This window comes from Sander vitreus, chromosome 7, assembly GCF_031162955.1.
Source record: "Sander vitreus isolate 19-12246 chromosome 7, sanVit1, whole genome shotgun sequence".
Taxonomy (NCBI): domain Eukaryota; kingdom Metazoa; phylum Chordata; class Actinopteri; order Perciformes; family Percidae; genus Sander; species Sander vitreus.
The window spans coordinates 30003803-30023118 of record NC_135861.1 but is presented as its reverse complement, the minus strand read 5'-3'; the positions used below and the strand labels follow the sequence as shown (position 1 = coordinate 30023118).

The 19316-nt window shown below is 43.2% G+C and overlaps 1 protein-coding gene across 1 annotated transcript in view; it reads left to right on the top strand.

Annotated features, from left to right (window-relative positions):
• Nucleotides 1–218: 218 nt before the first annotated feature.
• The window catches only part of xkr7b (XK, Kell blood group complex subunit-related family, member 7b), an 82372-nt gene continuing 63274 nt past the window's right edge, over nucleotides 219–19316 (top strand). Inside the window, exon 1 of the mRNA XM_078254067.1 lies at nucleotides 219–823. Coding sequence (XP_078110193.1) covers nucleotides 219–823 — 605 coding nt within the window. The remainder of the gene's footprint in view (nucleotides 824–19316) is intronic.

Below are 19316 nucleotides of genomic sequence, written 5' to 3'. Positions count from 1 at the left end.
TTGGGTCATGGTGTTAAAAGCGCTGTTAGTAACGATGGCTCGCAATTAATTGGCTGATGATGAGTTACTTATGATGTAATCTCTCTCACTCTCTCTCTCTCCTGCACTCAGCCAGCCCTCCCCTCTCTCTCTCTCTCTCTCTCTCTCTCTCTCTCTCTCTCTCTCTCTCTCCCTTATCCCCACCTCTTTCTCTGTCTTTCTCTCCTATCCTAACCAACATGGCCGCTAAGTCGGATGGAGCAGCGGTGTCTGTGGAAGATGACAACACGCCCAAGAGCCACTCGGAGCCGGGGATCCCCGCCGCCCGGCCCCGCTGCAGCGCCGCCGGCGGCGGGAAACCCTACACCCCGCTGGACTGCTGCTGGGTGCTCTGCGCCCTGCTCGTCTTTTTCTCCGACGGCGCGACCGACCTGTGGCTGGCCGCCGACTACTACCTGAGGGGCGACTACTGGTGGTTCGGCTTGACGCTCGTCTTCGTCGTGGTGCCCTCCGCTGTCGTCCAGGTATTGAGTTTCAGGTGGTTCGTGTATGACTACTCGGAGCTGAGCTGCGGGGACGGAGCAGCGAGCGGCAGCGGCGCGGTGGCGGCAGGCGCGGCATGCGGAGCAACCACGGCGAGCGACAACACTTTGAGCACCAAGGACAGCGAGCAGCGCGGTGGCTGCGCGGCGGCGGCGAACGCCGCGAATGCTACCCCGGTTTACACGTCCTCTGCCCCGCCTGCGACGGCTGGTAGAGTAGGGGCCCCCCGGAGGTGCTGCACCGTCTGCATGTGGGTCTTTCAAACCGTGCTTCACGTTCTGCAGCTGGGGCAAGTGTGGAGGTAAGACCGCTGGTGTGGTGTGGGGAACACGAGTTAGGTGGGGGGGGGGGGAGTTGTGCGTGAGCGCGTGTGTGCATACGTGCTGCTGTGTGTTTGATATGTGCACGGTGCACATGTGAGCATTCCCAACAGGACAGTGCTGGAGATGTGTGTGTACGTGCTGGCTACGTATGTGCGTGCGTCCATGCCCGTTCATGTGCATGTGTGTGTGCGACTATCCCCCGAAATATTACCTGCCCCACTCATCCACACTGGTGACAGAAATGTGCAGAAATCCGACCAGGAAAGAGTGAGATTCCTTTTTCAAAGCTGAATTTGTAGCACAGACTTTCACACAACAGTCTCTACTTCCTTACTTTTTTTTGTGTTTACAGATGTAAAGGTACGGACATTTCAAAAAGGTTAGGACCTAAAAATCATTTTGCTTCTTCCTACTCCTTTTCAGACGGCAGTATTTATTTATTTTGCTTATTCTTGCTTTTTCTTAAAGTGTTTATTTTTTGTATAAAAAGCTGACAGGTATATTATCAACGCTCTCCTTCTCCTCTCCATGGCTGCTTGTCATGTTAGTGATCTTGAAACTGAATATTTTCTTCCTCCACACTCTGTGTGTATGTATATATATATATATAATGGAATATATGTAAATGAGAAGATGCCAGGGCAAAATCTTTAAAGCGGCATTCCACTCTCCAACACATCCAAATAAATGTCCTATCCTGTGCTTTCCCCGTCAGATATGTGCTTTGCTTTGATTCACATTCCTCCAGAGCCACGTTCACTTGACGTGAGACAACGTGTTGACTATTTCAAACATTGGGAAACACAGTTAACTCTCAGGATACTGTACTTCGGGTTCACACATCATCAAGTTGTCAGTTGAAAACACATGCTGCATACAGTATGAAACCAAAGTCTACATCCAGTCTACATTTCACAGAAACAGTGAAACAAATCAACAGTGAAAACACCTGGAAATGTGAACATCCCCTACGTACTTTTCCTGTTTGAACTTTTTGAAATTTTGAATTGTTAGGAGCCGAAATAAAAAAACAAAAAAAACAATTTAAAGCGATTTAAAAAAAAAAAAAAAAAAAAACTACAGTAATTGCCAGCCCTGCCGTAATGACACGGATTAAGTATTATCTGTAGCACCGAGGCTGAAGTCAACTCCACTTTGGTGAATTCTGAGCAGTTTGGAGACCGATTCAACACAGAGTCCATCTGGGGGTCAAGACCGAGACCAAACGTCATATAAATTCTGTCCTTTGGATTTAGAATAGTTTGAAACAGTGTTTGTAAAAGGAACAAGGGAGCAACACATGTTTAAACCTTGTGTTGTCCTCGGGTCAAATTTGACCTGTTTTCAAAGTTTTTAATATCAGAAATATGGGTTTCTTTGAACCAAATTGCCCAAAAATAACATGGATGTACGTTGTATGGAACCCATACAACATTTAAACAAAAATAATGATTGTTTGAGGGTGTTTTATTCAATTTCATAGCATTTCAATTGTTTAAATGGTTTCAAAACCGTATCCTGACTAAACTTTGACAGTCTGTGATCCACCACAACATCTCTGATCTTAACTAATAGTAAAAATAATTTATAATGTCTGCTTTTTTTTAACTCAACAAATGAGGTATAATGTCATGTAAGTTAGGTGTATTGTAAGCATCACCTGCACTTTGTAATGTTGAATCATTTTGTGAACCGACACCTGATTGACAGCAGAGCAGCCACCGATGCTGGTCGGGATAGCCACAACTGAAAGAAAAGAAAAAAGCCAACTGGACTCGATGAAGACCAACGACTGAAACAAGTCAGATTCATAATACTGGGAGCGTGCCTATGTTCCCACATTCCTAAGAAAAAAAATGTTCACTGAAAATTAGGCCCTATGTTCCCACATTTCCTTTTTCATGAATTTGTATCAGATTGTAACCCCCTTTCTCCCAATTTGGTAGCCAATTACACCCAACCTATTATCCAGTAGCAATGGACTACAGATGGAATGTAACCCTAACCCTAACATAGGGCCTAATTTAAAAAAAAAAAATAATCTTAGAAATGTGGGAACATAGGGCTGTGGGAACATAGGGCCTAATTTTCAGTGAAAAACAATTCTTAGAAATGTGGGAACATAGGGCTGTGGGACCATTGGGCTGTAGGACCATTGGGCTGTGGGAACATAGGGCTGTGGGACCAGTGGGCTGTAGGACCATTGGGCTGTGGGAACATAGGGCTGTGGGACCATTGGGCTGTGGGAACATAGGGCTGTGGGACCATTGGGCTGTGGGAACATAGGGCTGTGGGACCATTGGGCTGTGGGACCATTGGGCTGTGGGACCATTGGGCTGTGGGAACATAGGGCTGTGGGACCATTGGGCTGTGGGAACATAGGGCTGTGGGACCATTGGGCTGTGGGAACATAGGGCTGTGGGACCATTGGGCTGTGGGACCATTGGGCTGTGGGAACATAGGGCTGTGGGACCATTGGGCTGTGGGAACATAGGGCTGTGGGACCATTGGGCTGTGGGACCATTTGGCTGTGGGACCATTGGGCTGTGGGAACATAGGGCTGTGGGACCATTGGGCCTAATTTTCAGTGAAAAACAATTCTTAGAAATGTGGGAACATAGGGCTGTGGGACCATTGGGCTGTAGGACCATTGGGCTGTGGGAACATAGGGCTGTGGGACCATTGGGCTGTAGGACCATTGGGCTGTGGGAACATAGGGCTGTGGGACCATTGGGCTGTGGGAACATAGGGCTGTAGGACCATTGGGCTGTGGGAACATAGGGCTGTAGGACCATTGGGCTGTGGGAACATAGGGCTGTGGGACCATTGGGCTGTGGGAACATAGGGCTGTAGGACCATTGGGCAGTGGGAACATAGGGCTGTGGGAACATAGGGCTGTGGGACCATTGGGCTGTGGGAACATAGGGCTGTGGGACCATTGGGCTGTGGGAACATAGGGCTGACCCCATAACCCTAGAGACTGAGACAAGTCTGAGAGAAAAGAAACAGAAAGGACACAAGACCCAGACCAGACTTGAGTCACGCTGCACTACAAGTGCTGCAAACAACGATGTAACGTTCTGCAGTAGCTTCCAAAAATACACAAATAGCCATCAAGTAGTTTAGTGTCAGTAACGCTAAAACATTGTTCTTGAATATCAAGTATTTGTTTAGCTTGATTGTGTTGTATCAATGTGAAAAACTATTAAAGGAAGTTGCGTGTTTTTGTCTTATCATTCCTTCAAGTTATGTCAACTTTAAGGAAAACAGAGCATGGTTTATGAAATGGGCACGACAAGCTGTCGGAACCTTTTGAATGTAACTTTTTGCCTCTTCACCAGGGAGGTTAAAGTTAAAAAAACATTTAACTTTAAGGATAAAACTAGTCTATATCCAAGACTTTCCACTTCTAGGATTGCCCCGTTGCAGCCGGAAATTATGTCCTTTTTTTCGACCAGATTTCCGTTACCTACAGTTCCTTTGGGTTGAAAATTCTAAACTCCGGTGGATTTCTGAGGACTACGGTTAACTGCTCCTCAGATCTCTGCAGGGTAAATCCAGACAGCTAGCTAGACTATCTGTCCAATCTGAGTTTTCTGTTGCACGACTAAAACAACTTTTGAACGTACACGTTCCACCAAAACAACTTCGTTCCCGAGGCTATTTTGCAGCGATACCGTTGCTCCGTCCGGCGCCATTAGCGCCGCCCAAGACGATTGTGATTGGTTTAAAAAATGCCAATGAACCAGAGCACGTTTTTCTCCCATTCCGGAATGCTGTGTGGACTAGCCAGACCCTGGCTCCGTTACTGACTGTAATGATTTCCACCCCTTAGAGCAGGAGTGTCAAACTCAACGTCACTAAGGGCCACACTGGAAAATGAGAATCACATCCAGGGCCAGACATGTAGAGCTAATTGACATGCTTTTATTTCAGAGAAAAAGTCAAATATCTTTGACTGTATTTTTGCATGGCTCATATAGTCTTCTCACTTACAGTTTGCTCGACATAAAGCCCTAAAAAAGTCAGCAAGAAACTTCATCATCGTAGAGTTTAGCACGTCAAATAAAATTACATTTTTAGAAGCAGCTACCACACAGCCGACTCACAACAACCTGTTTCACAGCCTAAACATGAAAACTCGGCTTCTGGGGGAATTTCCGAGTCTCAAAGTCGGCAAATCTGTCAACTTGTGCTCTGAGTGTTGCGCAATTGCAGTTTGAAAACAGTTTCCTGTCTTTTTGGTTTGTAGCACAACTAGGCGAGCCAAAATGTATTGTGAACCCAAACTGATATGAGGGTCGGATCAAAATCTGCGAGGGGCCGGATTTTGCCTTGAGTTTGACACGTGTGCCTTAGAGGATTGAAATCACTTCTCAGGGTGAGTAAATGAGCCTACCCCTCGAGCCCATTAACTACCTGACCTCTGTCCTCTCTGTGATGGTAGAGAAAGGACCAACTATACAGAAATAGAGCATGTGAGAATTGACACGAGTATAATTGCAGATACATGCAGACTCAGTAATGAACTGCATTAATGAACAACAATAAGATGCTGAGAGCTGGAGAATGAGAATTAGTTGGTTTTAATGTGATAGTTGCTGCCGGGAGAGTTGGGCGGTGTTGAGCATGACTGGGATTTGATCCTGACTCCAGTTTTTAAATGTGGTGAGCTGAGATTTTATTTAGCGTCTGTGGAGAGTTTTACCTGCAGCTGAATATTGTCATTGCAGTTTCTTCTCTCTCCATCTGATCTTCTCATCAATGTGAACTGCAAAATGTCTCGTCTTCTCAATTCACAACTGGACTCCAGGATTTGTTGAACAAAGTCAAATCTTACAGTGTGAGACTGACACGTGAAATGCATTTTAATTCTCACAGCTGGAATTTGTTAGCTCGGGTCAGTCACCTGAGAACATTTGTCATCATTTTGCGTTGTAGCAGCTCGGCAGAGTATGAAATCTCAGGTATTTCGGATACCTTTTGTTGTGATTTTCCACCCATCGGTGGGGCATCTCATTATGTGAATGTGTAATCATGTGATTCCTCAACAAAAACAGTCGGGAAACTTTTCGAACGGGCAGTATCAGCAAACAAATAATAGCATGATGAATATTGATCAAAATGGGAAAATATATTGGGACATTTTTTTTGGCCATATTGCCCAGCCCTAGCTCACAGTCGCCAGTCCAGTTTATCACAAAGGCGTTGGATGGGGTTGAGATCCGCGCTCTGTGCAGGTCATTACTTTATGGACCTTGCTGTGTGCACCTGGACAGGATAGTCATGTTGAAACTAGTCTATATCCACGACGTTCCATTTTCGGGATTGCTCTGTCGCTTCCGGAGATTCTGCCAGATCACGCTCTTTTCGCCAGGATGTCCGTTACCCTCCGCTTTCTTTCTGTTGGCATTTTAAACTCCGGTGGATTTATGGTAAACTGCTCCTCAGATGTCTGCAGGGTAAATCCAGACAGCTAGCTAGACCATCTGCCCAATCTGAGTTTTCTGTTGCACGACTAAAACAACTTTTGAACCTACACACGTTCCACCAAAACAACTTCCTTCCCGAGGCTATTTTGAAGAGGCATAGCGCCGGCCAAGATGATTGGAATTGGTTTAAAGAAATGCCAATAAACCAGAGCCCGTTTTTCTCCCATCTCTCCTCTGTGGACTAGCCAGACCCTCCTCTGCAACGCTGTGGAGGAAGGTCTGGCAAAGCGAGACTAGGTTGTGTTGATCAGGAGAGAGCCAGACTCCAAAGCATGAAACCAAATGTACACAAAGGTCGTCCCAACACGTTGTCATAGCTTTTGCAATATGAGTATTTGCTGCCTGTCTCTCTTTCATATTGTTTTAATCTTAATATCTCTGTTCCGGGAAGATTTTGGCTACGTTTAATAGACCAAGCTATTAATTAAGAAAATAATCGGCGGACAAAAGTAATTGTTAGTTGCAGCTTCACAAAAGGTATGTGTTGTTTTTTTCTTTAGCTTCTGCAGTGTAAATGTGTCTGTCTGCCTCAGACTCTCGCTTTAGTCTGTCTGCCTCTCCTCCCTCTCCACCACTTCCACTATCTCCTATAACAATAGTTGTGCACTGACTGTCCACTGGCCCACTGTTTATTGCTAACACTGTTTAAACTGTTTACTGGCTATATTAGCCCATATGCACAATCCCCCGTCCCTCCCTCCTTCCCCCAGCCTGGACTGAGGTCTAACTTAATACATGAACAATGGCTCTAACCCTATTACTTCAAACCTCTAATACTGACTGTTGATTTGTGTCTATCCTGCTGTCTCCTTTATTCCCGTATAATGCCCATATTTAATGCTGTCTTTTTTAAAACGCTATCCTCGCACTGCTATAGTTGTTATATTACTATGTCTACATTATTCTCTTATATTGTCCATATTTAATGCTGGTCTCTAGACTTTATCCTTGCACTATTGGACTCACTTGCACTATACCACCATGACACCCACTCTCATAGAGCACCTTACCATGCATACTGAATCCCGGGGTCAGTCCCTGCCACTGTCACTGCAAGCGTCTCATGCGTATACATCCCTTAGTACATTCATGTGGATTTTTCATTTAGTATCTTTTCTTTTATTGTCCATATTATTCATGTGGATTTGTTATATTATCATCCTGTTTATGATGTATGTGTATGTTGTGTGTGATGTCTTTAAGCTACTGGGACCATGAATTTCCCCTTGGGGATCAAGTATCTATCTATCTATCTGTCTATCTATCTGTCTGTCTGTCTGTCTGTCTGTCTGTCTGTCTGTCTGTCTGTCTATCTAGTGAAGCTGATAGATAGTCGGAAGTATTAGATGCATCTTGATTCTCTATTTAACCTGTCTTCATCCAGAGAAGATGAGCAATGCCTTGTGTTTCTGTCCTGCTGGCTAAACGTGTTAATACGGAGACTGTTTATAGTGAAAAAAACGGACCCTGTGGACTTCAAATTAATCTTGGAGGATTTTGCCACATATTGGGATTTAAATCGTGATAAAAAAAAAACATGAAACCACGCTGAAGTGATATCCGTTTCCTTGAGAGGTTTCAGTTTACATGCCCTGAGCCCTTGTTTTATAGTATTGAAATCACTGGATTAAGGAATTTGATTTTGCTGAATTTTATCTTGGGTTCTTTAGTTTGCATCTTTTAGTGAGTCAATAAAGCATAATCCATGTAAATGCTGATAAGGAAACCTTTTTACCTGAATATTACAACAATTGAACTTCCTGTCCAGATATTTCCGGCAGTGCGGGGGCAGAGGATTATTCAGCAATGTATAACATCGAGTTTTTGTGTCCGTCAGTCAATAGTGGAGGGATTAGTCCATCTCAAAAGAGATGCACAGCCGCGGGAGCAAGACAGAGCCCCGAATGCATTGCAGCGTGCAGACAGGTTGAGGTTTGCATCAAGGTCGACTCACCTTTTCTCGGCCGGAGACACTCGCTCTGCCGTTGGTATCGCCTCCTCCATCTCCGTTTAAAATCCACAGCTGAAAAGCAGCAAGGTCACATCCCTTTATCTGAGGGGTGTTGAAAGGCATTCTGAGAATTGTTGCAAATCTCTAACTGAGTGTGGGTTCACTTTACACAGTTTCGTGTGGGTTCACTTTACACAGTTATTTTGCTGAGTATCATAAAGTGTAAAAGCTGCTCGTGCGTGAAGTGAAAGCTATTTCACATTGTAATATTTGTATTTTTTAATCTTCTGCATGTTCGTATGCTGCTGCGCATCCCTGTGTGTGTAACAAGCATAGTGTTGCGCGCGCTGTGCACGAGCCTAGGCGCATTTTACTAATGCGCTGTTACAATAACAACGAAATGCTACGTTATTGACTTTAGTCCAGGTTTCTGTTGGTCAATGGCGCGATCACTTCCCGCTGCCTCAAGATACTAGCAATACGCCCAGAATTCATCTGAACGCACCTCCCTGTAAGACCAGCACGCCCAATGGGCGCACAGATGGGCGCTGGTGCATTTGCTATTTAAACGACGCGGGCGCGGTCTTAACCCTCTCGTTGTCCTCTTTTCAAAAAGTTTCTATATCAGAAATTTGGGTTTCTTTCAACCAAATTGTCGAAAAAAATAACATGGGTGGTTCCATAAAACGCTCTTCGCAAGTCAAATACATGATCAGTTCACTACTTTCGTTGAATTTGGGTGTTTTATTCAATTTTATAGCATTTGAAAGGAAATTGGTAAAAGAACGTTAACAAAAACATTGAAAAAAGTGACAAAAATACGTCAGCAAAAGCTTCAAAAGCGCGGTGTTGATTAACCTTGGTGCCTCACTCTAACCCTTACGTTGTCTTCCCGTCAGCCATGCATCTTTTTGTTTTTCTGGGTCCAATTTTTTAATTTAAACCGTAAGAAACTTATGTCGCTTTTCCCGGAGTTTGTTCTTTTTTTTACCACGTTTTTGAAGCTTTTTCTGACGTTTTGTCACTTTTCCGGGGTTCTTTGTCGATTTTTTTTCTGTGCTTTTGACGGTTTTGTTCTTGTTTTTTTGTCCGACATTTTTGTCACTTTTTTCAACGTTCTTTTATCAATTATTTTCTTCGAATGAAAATGAAAATTGAATGAAACGCCCACATTCAAGGAAAGTAGTGAATTGATCATTCACTTGACTTGTGAAGAGTGTTGTACGGAACCATCCACGTTATTATTTTTTGACCATTTGGTTGAAAGAAACATTTCTGATATAGAAACTTTTTGAAAAAAATGGGTCAAATATGACGTGAAGACAAACGTCGAACGGGTTGAAAACGTTCCTCTGGTGACAAAAATGTCCACCTGAAAAAACTGCCAAAATATTAAATATTCATAAGTAAGAATTTGTAATCAACTTCAGTCCTGATCAACTACCAAACATTCATCCACTTTCAGAATGTAAAGCCTTTAAATGCCAGTTTATTTGCATAATGCATCTGACGTTTGTTTATGAAAAAAACTAAGGCTGCATGATATGAGGAAGATATGCGATAACGTCGTTGAATGTCCCGAAAACGATATTACTTGCGATGAATAAACAGATATTAGTGTAGTGTTTATTAGTGTACTCAGTTTCAGCTAAAAAAACAACAAAATGCTTGTTGAATTTAAAACAAATGGAAAGAAAATCATTTCAAACGTTCTTTTATTGAACAAATTAAAGAATGTAAAAGGCACTACAAACAAAAGAATAGCAGTTAGATTATAAAGTGCAGTTTTCCACTGATATTTTATTTCAACTAACACAAAAAAAAAGTGTCTATATTTTATTTATATTTTGCAGCCTTTTGAGATGTGTTTATTGCACCAGCCAAAAACCCCACAAAAAATAAATAATTTTCTGTATACGACATGCTAGGGGGAATTCCCTCTCTTTTTTTACAGTCTGGGGTAAGTCAGTGATTAGCAACAACTTTGATGCAATATGCATTTTGATGCATATTTATATTTATTGTTACCTTAGAGGACGAGAATATTATATATTAATAATATTTTCCATTTTCACTGACTTCAATCTTTTAACCCACATCGGTCCTGATCATAACTACCAAAAACGTATTCATCTGCAGAATTTTAACCCTTTAAAATGTATTTTGAAGGATGTAGTTTGTGGTGTTGAACTGTATTGCATTATACTACAGAGAGGTGGCATTCCCATCATCCCCATCTGTTATAAGATGTGCAATTCAGACATTCCCCTTTTCCTGTTTTAAAAGGTTTTGAAAGAAATATCTTCAAACAATCAGACAGACAGACAGACAGAAAGCCTGGTAGGGAGACAGAGTCTGTACAGACAGACAGACAGACAGAATGCCTGGTAGGGAGATAGAGCCCGTACACACAGACAGACAGACAGAATGCCTGGTAGGGAGATAGAGCCCGTACACACAGACAGACAGAGACAGACAGACAGAATGCCTGGTAGGTAGACAGAGCCCGGACAGACAGACAGGTGGACAGACTAACAAAGCATCCGCCTGCAGCTTGGACGTCAATGCTCGGCCAGCGTTGCAGTTTTTAGGACAATCCGATTGGTTCCTGCCTGTGCTAGACCAGATCAATCAATCCCATTCGTTATTGGATCGGTTCCAAATGGTCACTCAGCTAAGGTGGACTGACCGTTAACCGTGTCCGTCCGGCTGCGGCTAATAATCAGCCCGAGTGGCTAACTGGCAGCCTCCATGTCAATACGCTGAATCATTCAAATGTGTGTGTGTGTGTGTGTGTGTGTGTGTGTGTGTGTGTGTGTGTGCGCGCGTGCGTTCCCTATCTCCAAAGTTCTTTTCAACTTTCCCTTAAGGGACTTGTCGACTATCAGTCTCATGCCTGCTTAGGGTTATTCACATTCATTCACTGTTCATTCACAAATGAAGTGACTCTCTGTGATTATTGCTCTTACTTTTCATTTAAATTTCGGGGCCTGTCACTCAGAGACTCTTTAAGCGCTGGTTGCCCCAGGAAACAGGAGATTGGAGTCAGAAGAATGACCATAAAAAAGGAAAAATGTTAGCAGGTCCATGAAATGTTGTAGAGGTCCAAGCAAAACAGGCTGGAGGGTCTGTCTTATCCTCTATACTTGTTCTTATCCATTTTACTGTAACTAACAAAGAAAATCACCTGCAGTTGCTTCACAATAAAAGCCTTAAGCTATAATCACTTTGCCTACCTGAAAGACTTTTACCGTGAAGAAGCAGCAGCAGCAGCAGCAGCAGCAGCAGGACGTGATTCAGACTCTGTAAACCGATGTACTGAAACTGACTGAGGCTTACTGGCACTTGTTAGCTGAAAGCCGATTGGCTGGCCTTTGTTATTGGCTGTGATGCGTTAAAGTACAAGTTTTTGGGTTGTAACTTTTCTCCCTCGTGGTTCACAGCAGCATGTGAAGGAACACGTTCAATTTCAGAAAGTGTCTCTTTCAGAATTTAAAATCCTGCGACTGTAAAAAATGCACATAGGTTGATGTAAAATTCAATAGAGGTATTGATTATGAATAAAACTCTGCCTGGAGGGAGGTTTAGATGATCCACAGCCCTCTGGCTGCCTATCTGTTTGTATGTCTCTCTCTGTCTGCCTGTCTCACGATCTGTCTGTCCTCTCTGCCTGTGTCTCTGACTGATGTTCTGTCTCTCTGTATGCTCTCCTGTCTGTCGGCCCGTCAGACTGTGCTGAATAATTCACTACAGTCCTTGAGGGAGCTGTCAATCACAGTGTGTGTGTGTGTGTGTGTGTGTGTGTGTGTGTTAAGAGATATAGCATTTCCTGCTAGCTACCGCTGTCATCCAATCTGTCTCTGTCACTTGCTCTCTCTTCCTGTCTCTGTTTACAGTCTCTGTCTTTCTGCGTTTGCTTTTAGTCGTTCACTTAAAATGGAGGTGGGTTGCGTTGGAGGGGTGGAAGGATGTCGCTTTTAAAAGTTTGAAAAGTCTGACACGAGCTTCTCGTCAACCCCTTAACCATACTCTGAACAGGGGTGTGTGTGTGTGTGTGTGTGTGTGCGTGTGCATGTCTATGTGTGCGAGTTGTATGTAGGACAGTTCACGAAGTTTGCACATGTTAAGTTCATGCGTGTACTGCAGTGATGCATGTGCCCTGCAGGTGGACACAAACACACACACACACACACACACACACACACACACACACACACACACACACACACACACACACTCACACACCCTTATTGAAGTATGCCACTATGCATAGACAATTAATTCACGCATACCAACACACACACCAAAGCTCATATATCATTTTGGTTCCTCAGCCAGTGAACATCTCATCAGTTCTGAAACCAAACCTGCAGCCATTAAATTGACAGATTGTGAGGTTCCAGCATCAGCGCTAAATTAAATATAGATTCCAAACCGCAGCCTACACACTAATTAATTCATTGTGAAATAACTGGCAATTTTGAATTTTGAATGTTAATTCTAATTTCATGACATATCATCAGTTATTTTGTTTTGTAATTGTGTAATGCAACTGCCGGAAACCGCAGTCACCACTGCTGAGAACACGCAGCCTATTACTGTGGAAACTAAAGACGTCAGCTGATAACTCATTAAGGCTGAGCAGGAGCAGGCACAGTTTTAAATTTAGAATTGCTCGGTCCTTTTCACCAGTTAAGTCTGTAAAGCAATCAAAAGCAGACTTGTGTGCAAAGCTAACTGAAAAGCCCGACCGATGCCTGATTGTGCGCCTATGTGTGTTCAAAGCAATCCTGTATGCAGTCACGCATGAAGCAAAACACCGTACTGTCGTATTTTAGGCATTTTCCTGACGTTCTTTCAGAGCACATCTTTCCTCCCATCTGGATGGATGGATGGATGATGACACATGTGTTACATACGTACAACACGCATCCAATCCACATAATTTCAGGTGGAACAACAGTGTTATGTGTATAAACATCCTCAGCCTCCTGAACAGCGAAGCACCTCGCTGCTCGCTCCGAGCCTCATGCAGCGCCGTGGTAATGACCCAGTTTCTCCCTATCAAGAAAGTTCATCTCTTTTTCCAGCCCTTTGCTCCAAATGAACTGCTCAATCAGAATCAGAATATCTCCATACCCCCCCCGTTTGAATTTGATCATTGTCAGCTGATGGATTGCGAACTGTTTATTAACTTTTTGAATGGCGATATGGAAAAAGTCAAATATCACGATACTTTTGACCAAATACATCAATTTCGATATTGTCGGATTGACTATTGGTGCTTTCACAAACTATTAACACAATGAGAGTTTTGATAAATGATCATCAGTGATGTGGATACACTGACTGAGTGTGTTAAGCCAAATAATAGAACAGCTATAAAAGTCTGGTAAGTTCAGAAAATGATAATAATTGACTGTAATGCATCCTTTAAAACCAGGAAAAGAAATATTACGATTACCAAAATTTAAGATGATATCTAGCCTCATAAATCATTTTTATCAAATTTAGGCGGTTAAAGTCAGACGGAGGGATTTTAACTGAGGGCTCCTACATGCTTCTTTCATCAGTCTACATGCTTTTGCATGTGCAGCTGCAAACCTTAGCAATTACAGTCCATATGTGGCGTGAAGCCTGGCTGATGGTTGGCTCCTGGTCCGTGTGATATTGAATGATTCTGGACGTTGTGATTTGTGTCCAATGTCAACATTCAGTGGCAAAGAAAGTAGAGTGTCCTTTATGTAGCGAGATGGAAAATACGGGCGTTGCGGTCGTCGTGGCGGATGGGTGTTTGGGTCCTTTTTTTGTGGTTTTAACTGATCTTTCCCCAACCTTCACCATCGTTGCCAAAAACGTTGGCATTGAACTTTATTTGGGGTTTCGCAGAATCATCTAATATCAATGTTCTTGTCTGGTGAGGTTGTATGCTGATTATACTGCAGTAATAGAGTCTCGTTCCATCTCTGGAAATGCCACGCTGTCGACGTGCAACGTGCAGATTTCAAACGGCACCAAACAATCAGAGTCACAAGAATCTGCAGCTATCGTATGCTTATTTAAGTAAAGTAAGGACAAGTTTATATATATATGTAGCACTTATCACAGACAGTCAAAAAGTGCTTCACAGGCCGTATGAATTATTACATTATAACAAATCGATAATCATAAAGAGCACAATAAATCACAGTCAATCCTAGTAAAAGCATAAAATACAAAGGAATACAGTCAACAGTGCGGTTAAACGAACGCCTGACTGTGCGGGTGGCTGTGGCTCAGGTGGTAGAGGTCGCCTACCAATCGGAAGGTTGGCGGTTCGATCCCTGGCCCTGCAGTTCCATGTCAAAGTGTCCTTGGGCAAGACACTGAACCCCGAATTGCTCCCAATGCTGCGCCATCAGAGTGTGAATGTGTGTGAGTGTATATCTGATGAGCAGATGCAGCACCTTGTACGACAGCCTTGGCCACAGAGTATGAATGTGTGTGAATGGTGACTGGTTCCTGTACTATGTTAAAGCGTTTTGAGTAGTCGTTAAAAGTCCTATGACATGCTGCTTTTTGGATGCTTTTATATAGACCTTGGTGGTCTCCTAATACTGTATCTGAAGTCTCTTTTATATAGGCCTTAGTGGTCCCCTAATACTGTATCTGAAGTCTCTTTTATATAGGCCTCAGTGGTCCCCTAATACTGTATCTGAAGTCTCTTTTATATAGACCTTAGTGGTCCCCTAATACTGTATCTGAAGTCTCTTTTATATAGACCTTAGTGGTCCCCTAATACTGTATCTGAAGTCTCTTTTATATAGACCTTAGAGGTCCCCTAATACTGTATCTGAAGTCTCTTTCAGAATTACAGCCACTAGAGCCAGTCCCACAATGAGCTTTCCTTAGGATGTGCCATTTCTGTGTCTGTAGCTTTAAATGCTATTGAGGAGGAGAGAAGCGGGGCAAGCTGGAGGGTGGGGGTGTGGCCTTGACCAGCTTGCCATGGGCAAAGCAGAGAAAGGGGAGGTAACCTTTCCCCTTATGACCTCATAAGGAGCAAGATTCCAGATCGGCCCATCTGAGCTTTCATTTTCTCAAAGGCAGAGCAGGATACCCAGGGCTCGGTTTACACCTATCGCCATTTTTAGCTACTGGGGGACCATAGGCAGGCTGGGGGAACGCATATTAATGTTGAAAAACCTCATAAAGTGAAATTTTCATGCCATGGGGACCTTTAAGACTTGAAAAGCGCTATATAAATACAGTCCATTTATATTTACATTTAAAAAGATGCTTCTTTAGCTGCTTTTTAAAAATGTTGGCAGAGGCAGCCACTCTTACAGCATGAGGGAAAACGTTCCACAGTTTAGGAGCAACTGTTTCAAAACCTCTATCACCTTTAGTTTTCAGCTTTGTATTTGCATTCTGGACCAATTGTAAACAATCTACAGACGATTTACTGAGGCATGTAAAAAGAGAATCACAGTAATCCAAACGCGAGGAAACCAAGGCATTGTATAACCATTTCTAACTCAGCGTAGCATACAAAACGCCTGAGCTTTGCAATGTTTCTTATTTTTGACCTCAATGTCGATATTGCGGCAATATTGTAGGGTTGACTGTTGGTGCTTTCGAGAGTTTTGATAAAAATGAAGTGGTTGAAGGCAAATAATAAAACAGCTAGGAAGTCTGGTAGAATGACATCACTTTACTGTAATGCAGGAAAAGACAACACTTGTGTGTCATATCATGATATTACGATATCAAAGTTAAAGACGATATCTAGTCTCATATATCGATGTCGATATAATATCAATATATATTGCCCAGCCCCATGCCAGGCTTTTTCCTAGCTCTGTACATCCGGTCAGCCAGACTGAATGTAAACATATGTTGTTATCGGGCAATCCTGGAACGAGTCTCTTTTGAGTTGAGCCTCTGGGTAGCTCTGGGCTTCCTGCTGATTGGTCCAAAGCGCAAACTCAAAGTCTCAGCGCCCTATCTTGCACCGGGCGTAGCGGAGCGCAAAGCCAGACGCAAGTGTCTTTGCTGGTTTAAGACCGACGCAGTTATCAACTTCCCGTCCAGCGCCCGCGTCGTTTAAATAGCAAATGCACCTGCGCCCATCTGTGCGCCCATGGGTCTTACAGGGAGGTGCGTTCAGGTGAATTCTTGGCGTATTGCTATCTTGAGGCAGCGAAAAGTGATCGCGCCATTAACCAACAAAAACCTGGTCTAATTAACCTGGTCTGTTATTTTAACAGCGCATTAGTTAAATGCGCCTAGGCTCGTGTACACCGGGCGCACACAATGCTTGTTACACACACAGGGACGCGCAGCAGCACACAAACATGCAAAAGATTAAAAATAAAAATATTACAATGTGAAATAGTATTATGATATGATCTGCTCGTGCATGAAGTGAAAGCACGCGAGCAGATCATATCATAATATATATATATTGCGATATATTACAGATGAGCAGGAGCAAGAGCTTTTAAAGCTCATATATATATTGCGATATATTACAGCTTTTACATCTTTTATAGCTCACAAATAAAACAATTTCAATTTAATCTCTAAGAATGCCATCTTACATACATATGATATAATAAGTTTCTTCTCCTGAAAATCTCTCCTTCCTGCTTAGCAAATCGGCCATCATAATAGCAGTGTGCCAAGGTACAAACGCGGCTGGCTTTTAAAAGGAATGGGAGATGACACTGACCCTTTTTTCTGCCGTCAAACTAGCAAAAGTGGATTCGTACATGTCCTAAACGCACCGGCGCCAGGCGCTTCACTCCCTGCGCTTAGATCGTTTAAAATCGGGCCCGCAGAGTGCAACAACAACTCTCATATGATTGAGAGTGTAGCAGCAATATGTGGCATATGGCGACCATCCTGTGAAATAAATAAGCCAATAAAGTCAATCAGCCCTATTCAGTCTTATAGTTCTTATTGGTCAGTCCAAACTCCACTAGTCGTACCAGCTAAATGGCAGCGAAATACATGTCATCAGTGAGTTACTGATGCATGAAGTTCAGTCGTGGCCTCAGAACATTTTCCGTTTCCGTTTTGTAGTTTTCAGATTTACCAAGTTTATGTTAACCTTCATATTCTCGTCATGGTTTCAGTAAGTAAATTAACAGCAGGAAACTGGTGACGGAGGGTTGGAGGGATGGATGCAGATAGATGGATAGATATATTAGATAGATATAGATGGATGGTGTAATCTAGGACAAAACATGGACTCGGGCCTGCACAGGGTTTGTTAGTTTATCTCTGTGTGCGCTTCAGTGATGCATGCTATTAGCGTGTACCCTGCAGGTGCACACACACAGACACACACACACACACACACACACTTTGTAGATTTGTCTTTCTCTTTTGGTCTCTCTCTCTCTTGCTATCATTCCTACAAACACATTCAGTAACGTTCTCCTCAATGTGTGAACTTTATGTTCCAAGCCCAGAGGAACATTTGTATTGCTGTGAATTCTAGTTCTCTCTCTGAGCTCTCTGAACTCACACACTCTCTGATCTGTCTCCTTTCTGTGCGTGTGTGTGTGTGTGTGTGTGTGTGTGTGTGTGTGTGTGTGTGTGTGTGTGTGTCAGTGGTGGAAGAAGTAATTTTTGACTCCAGAAGAACAATATACAGTAGATTAGGATAGAGATAAACAGTAGATATCCAGGTCCAACAGTTGCAGTGGATCTCAATGCTACTAATTCACTGCCCGGCATAGACATCATCATCTCAACATCACAACGAGCCACACAGCAGCAGCTCGGAAACGGTTGCATGTTCTGGCTACTTGCATATCGCTTGTTTATGTGGAGCCCTGAGCCATCTATTAGACAGCATACACTCACACTCCCCAAATAAAAACATGATGCAACACCACCAGCTAGATTCAATAGTCTTTTTTTGTACACGCAGTCTGGCATTGTGACTCAAGTGGTTGCCCCCCGAGTCTTTGAGTCTTTGAGCAATTCTAAACTGTCTAGACAAACCCCGGACAGATGTGTAAACTGGTGATCTAATTTTGTAAGTTTAGGAGAAAGAAAACAGAATCTATTTGCCCCAAATGACCTCAGTCCCCTGAGAAAAAACATCTGTCTATCTCGCTGTAGGATTTTCTCCCCCCCATTTTTTATGTCCCAAGGGTAACGTTACAACACTAGTTGTAACAGACAGTGTGTCTGTTTGTGTGTGCGCAGCTCTATGTGTGTGTGTGTGTGTGTGTGTGTGTGTGTCTGAAATATGAGACCTGCTGTATCGTCTCCAATGTATGTATGAGTGGTTCCTCAACCAGTCAGCGCGCAGCTCATCCAAATATTCATGAGCATACCATATTTGGAAGAAAAGCTGTCGTTCCAAATAGAGCTCAACAGTCCCGCCCCTCCTCTGAGAGACCTTGGGTTCCGGAAGTAAATTTCCCATTCATTTCTCCCATTGACGTCAGGGAAAATCCGTATATAAAGAGTTTTAGACCATGCCTTAGGCTAGCCAGGTGCGACGTGACTCATAAGCATACAACGTATCATTTTGAGTAAACAGAAAATCCCCAAAAAGTCAAAGGTACAAGACTGTGTACACATCGTCATCTCAGAGCGAAGGAACTACTCATCCCATAAACCACCGCGCACCACTGAACAAAGGAAGCTAACGTTAGTTTAGCTAACAGCTAATTCGGCTAACCGCTAGCTGAGACAGCATGTAATAACTTTAAAAGACCCTCAAAATAAAACCTGAAAATAACCGTTAACATATATAACGGCTGTTACGTCAGCTGTAGACGGCTTTACCCAGTGTTAAGTTTGAATTAAAGTTATTTTACACTGAATCAAGCTGTCAGCTAGCGGTTAGCCAAATTAGTTGTTAGCTAAACTAACGTTAGCTTCCCGGCAGAGGCTAACGTCAGAAGCGTGGGAACAGATCGTGATTCGTGCAGTGTCGTAAATCCTCGTGACGGATAATGCAGGCAGCAGAGATCGCGTGCTGACAGTGTGGTCAGATCAGAGTCATCACTGTGGGATTGTGGG